Source organism: Physeter macrocephalus, chromosome 18 (assembly GCF_002837175.3).
Source record: "Physeter macrocephalus isolate SW-GA chromosome 18, ASM283717v5, whole genome shotgun sequence".
Lineage (NCBI taxonomy): Eukaryota > Metazoa > Chordata > Mammalia > Artiodactyla > Physeteridae > Physeter > Physeter macrocephalus.
The window spans coordinates 87,394,825-87,404,251 of NC_041231.1; the positions used below are offsets into that span (position 1 = coordinate 87,394,825).

A 9,427-nucleotide genomic window follows, 5' to 3' on the forward strand; every position below is an offset into this window, starting at 1 on the left:
CAAGATTTCTCCAAACCTATGCCATATTTTATGTTAAACACCGTTTGTTTTTATTTTTTCTGAATTGTGACCTCTATTCTATTAACCTATCATAATTATGTTTTTCATCAAAGCTATGCTTGAACATATTCAAAAATACAAATAGTTCCAAATGCTTTGTTTCATTCAGTCTTTCAACAGAGTATCACATCGGCTGTAAGAATTTTTGTAGGTTGAGGAAGTTCACAGCTATTTCTAGTTTGCTGAGAATTTTGTTTGTTTGTTTGTTTTTGATCATGAATGAGTGTTGAATTTTGTCAAATGTTTTTTTTCTACATCAACTGATGTAGCCAGTTGTGATATAACTGACTACTTTTTGATTATTGAAACTGTCCGTAAATTTCTGAAAAAAATTCCACCTGACAGTGGTATATAATTCTCTTAATTTATCTGGGGTTTGATTTGCTAACAAATTGTTGAGGATGTTTGAATGTTTGTTCATGTGGGTGTGAATTTTCTTTTTTTACTGTGTTTGTGTACTCTTGGGAATAGGGTAATATTAACCTCCTAAAATGGGCTAGAAAGTGATCTCTCCTTTTTTATTTTCTTGAAGACTTTGTGTAAAATGGGTGCTACTCTCATTTAAAGTTAGGAGTAATTAATAATTGTGGTAAAATTGAACAATATGCAAAGTTTTACAAAAGCTCAAAGTTTAATCGAAGAGAAGCAATAAGGCAAACCTAGCTAAATATATTCCTTAATTATGTCAACTTCGTATTATTTGAATTATAACTTGAGGACTTTCATGAAAAATGAGCATTTTTTTATTGGAACAAAATACATACATAGTAGAACAAAGCACAATACCCAATATCTTCTTTAATACTAAGAATTATGGTCTCCTCTTACTGTGGAATGCTTGAATGTAGAATTACCATTCCTTAACCTTGAAAGTGTTAAATATGTTTTGTTGACAAACAAATAAGTAAATGATAGAGAAACAGAACATGCCACGGGGGCTGTCAGTATCTAATCAATCAATTGTAGTTTTTGTTACAAGAGGAGTAAAGTCAGTTGGGATGGACTATATTTTGATGGAGGAAGTTGGGGTACAAATATTGATCCCAAATCAGAGGAAGGCAAAAATGTAAATGTCTTGAAAGAAAGTCATGGAAAAACTAACAGATAAATGTATTACTTTACAATTGTTCCAGAGGCAAATGATTAACAGAATACAGATACCATTATCTTACACATGCACTTAAAGTCAAAGTTCCTTCCTGAATCTTTCCGACCTTGATTGTTTTCAGCTTGAAATAATCTGCATAGTCTAAGATAATCAAGATATCAAAGTTGGACAAATATATAATAGAAACAAAAGTATAGAACTTTATATTATATATAATTTTAAAAATCCTAAATAAATTCATTAGCAAATTCACTGTAGTAATATCCACATATTTCCAATGTCATAATTGAATGGGTTTATATCATAAAGAGGAGAATACCAATAAATACATTAGCCTGTATTATCAAATTCAATGGAAAAAAACACAGTCATCACAATACTTGCAAAAAAAAGTTCAACTAAATTTAACACTTTATGATGATAGAAACCCTTAGCAATCCAATAAAAAAAAAACTCTTAATCTTATGAGGGGCATCCAGGAAGATCTTACTTAAAACCTCAAAATTAATTGTGAAACATTTAAAATATTCTAATTAAAATCAGGAATAAGCAAAGACACTCACTATTACCACTACTATTCATACATTGTCCTAGAAATCCTGGTGATTCAAAGAGACAAAAAATTAAAATTAAAAATTAAAATAATTTAAAAGAATGACATAATATTGACATCATTTGCAGGTTGTATGATTTCAACATTAAAAATCTCCAGAAAGTCAGTTTTGTTGTTGGATTTGAGCATAATACTGTACATGAAAGTAAATAGCATTCTGATACACCATATAAAGATGCCACACATATAAAAGACAGTGAGCTGAAATAGATACACAAGTGGGTAATGAACTTATAAAAGATGTTCAACCTCACTACTAAGACAACAGTCAGTTATATAGCGTTGTGGAGAAAAGGAAATCCTATACACTGTTGGTGGGAATGTAAATTGGTGCAGCCAATTACAATGCAGCATGGCACTTCCTCAAAAACCTAAAAATAGAACTAGCACATGAAAAGAGCTCTCACCAGACACCAAATCTGCCCATGCCTTGACCTTTGACTTCCCAGCCTCCGGAACTGTGAGAAATAAACTTCTGCTGCTATTAAAAAAAAAAAAAAAAAAAGTACCACATGATCCAGAAATTCCACTGCTGGATATATATCTGAAGAAAATGAAAACACTAATTCGAAAAGGTATATGCACCCCAATGTTCACAGCAGCATTATTCACAATAGCTAAGATATGGAAGCAACCTAAGTGTCCATCAACAGACCAATGAATGGATAAAGAAAATGTGGTATATATATATATATATATATATATATACACACACACACACATATACACACACACACAATGGAATACTAGTCAGCCATAAAAAAGAATGAAAATTTGCCATTTCCAACAACATGGAGGGACCTGAAGGATATTACACTTAGTGAAATAAGTTAGAAAGACAAACACTATATGCAATCAGTTATATGTGGAATCTAAAAAATTAAACAAACTAGTGAATATAACAAAAAAGAAACAGACTCACAGATACAGAGAACAAACTGGTAGTGTTTACCAGTGGGGAGGGGCAAGATAAGGGTAGGGGATTAACAGTACAAACTACTATGTATAAAATAAATAAGCCAGAGGATATATTGTACAGCAAGAGGGAATATAGCCAATATTTTATAATAACTATAAATGGAATATAATATACAAAAATTTTGAATCACTTTCACTATATTGTACACATGAAACTAATATAATATTGCAAATTGTTATACCTCAATAAAAACTAAATAGAATATAGGATAATGCTACTGTAGTAACTGTCAAAACTCTGGAATATAAGTGGTTCCACCATAACATAATCTTCAATTACAGAAATGCTCAGTGCATCAGGGAAGTCAAAATCTAAGCAAGAGAGCAAGAGAGAGAGGGAAAAAAGAAAAAAAAAATTTTCCTCTGCTAAAATAAGTAACATTCATTATAGGACAAGCTTTTTGGTAAATAAAAAATATCCATGACTTGCTTGCTGGTTAGACTATTTATTTAAAATGAACTAATAACAAAATGAATTAGACAAGTGTGGTATTTAACTTATTACATAAGTCATAATATAAGCACTTCAACAAGACACTGGGTTTTAAAAATAAGGAAAAGCATATAATGCAGTTTATTTACTATTTAGTTCTATAAACAGAAGTATATCTGTTTATTAACATAATTTTTCACTTTTCAAGAACTTTAATTGATTTATCCTTAAAACTAAGATGAATATACAGTGAATGCAAAATATACCAATTAACTGAATGTGTACCCAGAGTCCATCAACTCTGATGGCTGTAAATAATTTAGGAAAATGGTCTGTATATTTGTTGCTAAATCATGTGTTTGTTTTTCATAAATGAATGTGCGAGAGAGTAGTTATGAGAGAAAAGAAGTCCTTGTAAACCATTATTCAATTTATTCTCTAGATTTCCCCTTCCTTAGTACCTTTGGCCACATCTTTGTTCCAGAGGCTATATGGAAGTGGAGTCAGCACGGGAGTGAGAATGGTGTACAAGGTTGACACCATCCTGTCCTGGGTTGGGGAACGCTTAGAAGTGGGCCGCATATACATGAACATAGCTGCTCCGTAATACATCACTACAACAATAAGGTGTGAAGTATAGGTGGTGAAAGCCTTGTGCCGACCCTCCCCAGAACTCATGCGGCCCACACGTTATAATTACATGTGTGTAGGAGATAATGATGAGTGACAAAGGGAAGAGGAGCATTAATACACAACAGCTAAAAATAGATGTTTCAATTGTGGAAGTATCTGTGCATGAGAGAGGTAGGAGTGCCGGGATATCACAGAAGAACAGGGATATTTCTCGGAAGCTACAACAGGAGAAGGACAAAGTAGCAGCTACATCAACAATCCCATCAGAGACACCAAGGATCCATGAGGAGGCAGCCATGAGTCCACAGACTTTCCAGTTCATGAGATTAGGGTACTGAAGAGGGTAGCAGATGGCAACATAGTGGTCATAGGCCATGACAGCAAACAAGAAGCCCTCAGCACCAAATAGGGACACATAGAAGAATATCTGGGCTTCACATCCTGCTACAGAAATGGACTTCCTGCCAGAGAGGTAGTTGCAGGCCATCTTGGGGACAGTGGTGCAGATGAGCATGAGGTCCATGAGGGAGAGTTGGCTGAGGAGGAAATACATGGGGGTGTGGAACCGGGTGTCCAGGTAGATGAGGAGAACCATGACAGCGTTTGTCAAGAGCGCCACTGTGAAGAGGCCCAGGACCAGAGAGAGCAGAAAGATATGAGTGGGCATGTGACTAAAAATTCCCATCAAGATGAAGTCAGGGCTAAATGTCTGATTCACCCATTCCATGATGAATATTTTCTTTATCTAGAACCACAAGAAGTTATAAATGTTAAATATCTGGGACAGTTACTTATTCACTGTCCACTCTATGTGTGGTACCCTGGTAAACCAACATACACGATACGGTCAGGACGGGAAAAGGATGAGCAGAGACTTTGCAGTCAGGTGGCATTAATCACACTCAAGCTCCGCCACTACCAACGTGCATGTCCTCTGACAGGTTATTTCTACGTGCTTCATTTTATTTCCTTTACATAGTAGAAATAACTTTTAAATTAAGTTGTGATTATTAAACAAGATATCAATGCAAACCACAGCATCTGGACAGGGCATCTGACTTCTCAAGAAACATATAAGCTATTATTAGACAGGATTATATCCATAAATTTATCATATGTCAGTATGTAGTGAATTCTATAACAGAGGATTAGAACATTTTGAATGTCATTGCCTACATAGTAAAGTAAAATAACAAATAATTTGCTATTTCCAAGAAATATTGACATATACATTTACATATTTGCACACCCAACTTAGAGACCAAACGGGACTACTAGTTATAAAAGTATATTATTGATGAACTTCCACTGCAGAATAATTGGTGAATGATTGCAAGCAATTTATACAGCATGAATAGATTTAATTATAGATGAGGAAGTAGAAAACCAAAATTGTCTTTTATGTTTCAGTAGGAGAAAGGCACTATCTGGAGATTTCTTTTCATATTCACCAAAATGAAGAAACTTTAAGAAGGTATAGGAAAGTACCCAAATTCCATACCCTGTGGTTCTGCTGAATTCCCTAAATCAGCATCTAATATGGGAAAATAAATAAATGTCTTGGTATAGCTCTATCAGTGTAAGAGCGAGCTAAGACCAGCTTGTTGTGGTTAGGGAAAATATGGAATTATGCTACAAAAGATTAGACTAAAAGAAACTGAAGAGAGACAGCTTTTATGTTGTTGAAACATCAAGGAAGAGGAACCCAGCCAACCTCATGACATGATTTATTTTGTCATTAAAGGAAAAGTGTTCTCTCATGCTACCCACCACTGCCTCAACCTAACCGTGCTTAAAGATTGGACAGGTTTCATGCCTTTACTCCAGAACGCTGTTGAAGCCAGCTTTCACTGGCCTTGGTCTAAATGTCTCTGGCTTCTACAGTATGGCCCCATTCCAAGAAATTTTTCAGGCAAACAGCACATTTTAAAATTTCCTTATTCTCAAATCTCTTTATGTTTTGTCATCCCTACCCAGAGGAGGATTGATTTAATTGAAGCTTAAGTCCATTCCAAGAACCTAGCAGTTCTGTATTCATCATTTTATATTCTTTTTTTCTTGAGGAGGGCCATCAAAGTTGTGTAAGTTTTTACTTATGATAGCATTAGCTGACAAGAATTTTACTTCTCACATATTTATACAAAATTATTTTTCTAAATAAATGGTTAGAGAAATAGGGAAGTTTACATGGGAAGAGTGTTGCCAAAAATATAAAGACTTCTTAATCAGTGAGAATACAAATTTCAAATTCTTGGTTTTCATTAATCAGGTTATTTCAATTATCGGTAGGATTTTCTACTATTCTCCCATATTATCTGTCTTAACTTTAATGTTAAAATGTTTGTAATTAAAATAAAATGCCCATGTAAATGTGAAATCCTCAGTCATATCTTGTTCCCCAGAGGCAGTTTTTTTTTTAATTTATTATTTCACTCACTGGTTACAGTCATAATAATATGCTTTTTCCTCTATTTTATAGTTCACCATACCTGACATGAAAGTTAAGAATTTATGTATTTTACAACAAATAACAAGTGTTGGTGAAGATGTAGAGGAAATGGATCTCAAGTGCGGGTGGAATGGTACATTGGTACAGCCACTATGAAAAGCGGCATGGAGGTTCCTCAAAAAATTAAAAGCAGCACTGCCATATGATCCAGCAATTTCACTTCTCGATGTTTACCCAAAGAAAACAAAAACACTGATTCAAAAAGGTATAGGCATCCCAACATTCATTGCAACATTATTTGCAATATCAAAGATGGAAGCAACTGAAATGTCTACCAATAGATAAATGGATAAAGATGTGATATATATACACAATGGAATATTACTCAGCCATTTAAAAAAATGAAATCTTGCCATTTCCCTTCTATTCCTTTGCTATTAGGCACGTAGTTAATAATAATTTATTAACTTTATATGGGGACATACAGTTACAAGACTTACCATGGTGATCATTTCATACTGTATGCAAATGTCAAATCACTATGGAGTCAACCTGAAACTAACCTAATATTGTACCTCAACTATATTTCAATAATTTAAAAAAAGAATTTGTCTTTCAACATCCTTTCATCTCTTTTGAAATTTTCTTCATACAGTTTGATAATTATAGTATTTTTCATATCTGTTTCTTCTATTATCTCTCCTTCTACATTTGTAAAACATTATTAAAACTCTACTTCTATTTTTATTGGAGTCATAAGAAATGTGAATACCTAATATCTCTGACTGTGTTACTTCACCATCCCTTCCATAACCAGTATTGTCCTTGTTGACAACATTTACCAGAATATCTTTTCGAGAGATTGTATTATGATTGTCTATCAATTTAAATATTGTTTAACTCAAATGCAACTTTTTTTTTTTTTTTTTTTGCGGTACGCGGGCCTCTCACTGTTGTGGCCTCTCCCGTTGCGGAGCACAGGCTCCGGACGCGCAGGCCCAGCGGCCATGGCTCACGGGCCCAGCCGCTCCGCGGCATGTGGGATCTTCCCAGACCGGGGCACGAACCCGTGTCCCCTGCATCGGCAGGCGGACTCTCAACCACTGCGCCACCAGGGAAGCCCTCCAATGCAACTTTTATAATTTTAGACAATAATTATAATTTTAGGAGCACAAATTCCTCTGCTTTTGTAAAGACAGGACTGATTTTTTACAGACCTGATATTTTACCTTGGAGGGGTAGCTGAATTGTGAAAGCTGGTTACTTAAGTGGAGCCTGAAAATGAGAAAATTAGATGTGAGCATTGTAAGTGGAGTTAACCCTTAAGATGGGACTTGCTGAATACCTAAATGAGGAGAGCTTTATGTAGGGGTGCCAACCCCTAGAAGAACTCTTAATGTTCCGAGTCAATTTGATTGTTGTCCTACAGGGCAGTACCGGTTTCATTTGTTTTGCTTCCAGGTATGTACTTGGCTGCCAACTGCTCTGCATGAGGAGTGAGCGTGAGAGAGAACGGTGGTGGGGCTGACTGGAACAGCATGCTTTGAACAGATCTTCAGTTAATGTCTTTTCACGTGGGACCTTTGTGTGTAACTCACGACTGCATCAATCTCTGGTTTGTTTTGTTCATCAAATAGCCATGTGTTTTGATCCTTCCATCTATCCCTTGTAATATTTAGTTTGCTGATCATCTCTTCATAATCATTGTCCTTGTTTACTGCTACATATACTCCTCAGTACTATTGAGCTGGAAACCCTCCCACTACTTCCTAAACACAACTCTACAACAGCACCTATCAAATTGTATTGTTATAATTATTGTATCTGTACAGGTACCCAAAGGTATATGCACGTATATGTTCTCACTTCCATGAGACATAAATACATTGTTGCCAGTGTCCTTACCCATTTCTATATTCTGTCTTCTCCAAATATTTATAACCATAGTCTTCCTTAATTCTTTAACTGTATATCTGAGTATTCATAAATCGCAGCTTTGAATTCTTCACTCCTTTTCTTATTTCCAATGACTCAGTCACACAGTCATACAAATTTGTTATTAGAACTCTCTCATTCATACAAATGCATCTGTTCTTATATTCATAATCCACAACCCTAATCCTCATATGTTGATAGTTACTATACAAGCTAATTAACCTTTATTTCTGAAGACCCTTAAGTTTCCAGCTCATCCTGCACATATACATTTGTGGCCATTAGAAACTTCAGCTTAACATTCAGAGTGTTCAAGGATGTACTCGATTTACTAAATAAAGTTTAATTTTCCATAGGAAACTTTTGTCTCACTCAAACTAACTGTTTTTGATATATGTTAAGTAACAATATTGACGACATTGAAATAAGGCAAAAAGGCAGTTGGCATCTCTTTTCAATATCATACAAGGGCATTGTTTAACAGACTCTCCCAAGGGTGATTTAATTTGGGGAATGTACCTGTGTTTGTGTAAGTGCTTGTGTGTGTGTCACTATCCCTGGGAATACCTAGTATTTACAACGATAAGAATCTCTGATCAAAAACTGATCTTTTAAATTTTCTAGAAAGTTTAAAGAAATAATTGATTTTAAAAATCTCAGTATTGTCACACCTGCAAAGCTATATCATGCATAATATTAGTGGCCAAAAAATTGTGGTTTAGTAATTTTCAAAAATACCTTTGACTGTCTTTAGTTATACAAATAGTAATACAAAGGACTTTATAGAGTAATACACCCAAAATCTTAAATTGTGCTAGTTCAATCTTTGGTGAAGTAGTTTGCTTTTTTCTCACAAAAGAAAATCCATATCCAAGTGCTCACAAAATGCTTCATGCTATACAATCTTAAATTAAGGGCTCTAGTGCCATGGGTCATTACAAACACAGCATCATAAAACACTATATGGCTATACCTAATTAATTCTTTTGAATACAGAATGAAACTGAGCTTACATTTATTCCTACATTTATTTCCTATGGAAAAGGAAACCTGGAGAAAAGAGGAAAAGAAGAAAACCTGTGTTGAGGAAGATGACTGAATTCATATAAATTTTGAGGAAAAATGTACACTTGAGAGGAATAAGAAATAGAGAAGAGACAATATAGAGAGGACAGATAAAAATGTGAACATGGTCAGGGCATATTACGCCTGAAGAGG

At 34.7% G+C, this 9,427-nt stretch overlaps 1 protein-coding gene across 1 annotated transcript; it reads right to left on the minus strand.

Moving 5' to 3' along the window:
* Positions 1 to 3,630: 3,630 nt before the first annotated feature.
* Positions 3,631 to 4,552, minus strand: LOC102985988 (olfactory receptor 2M2-like). Its single transcript, XM_024121709.2, is given in 2 exon segments — positions 3,631 to 3,879; positions 3,881 to 4,552. Coding segments are annotated over 2 exon segments (921 nt in total).
* Between the last annotated feature and the right edge of the window lie 4,875 nt (positions 4,553 to 9,427).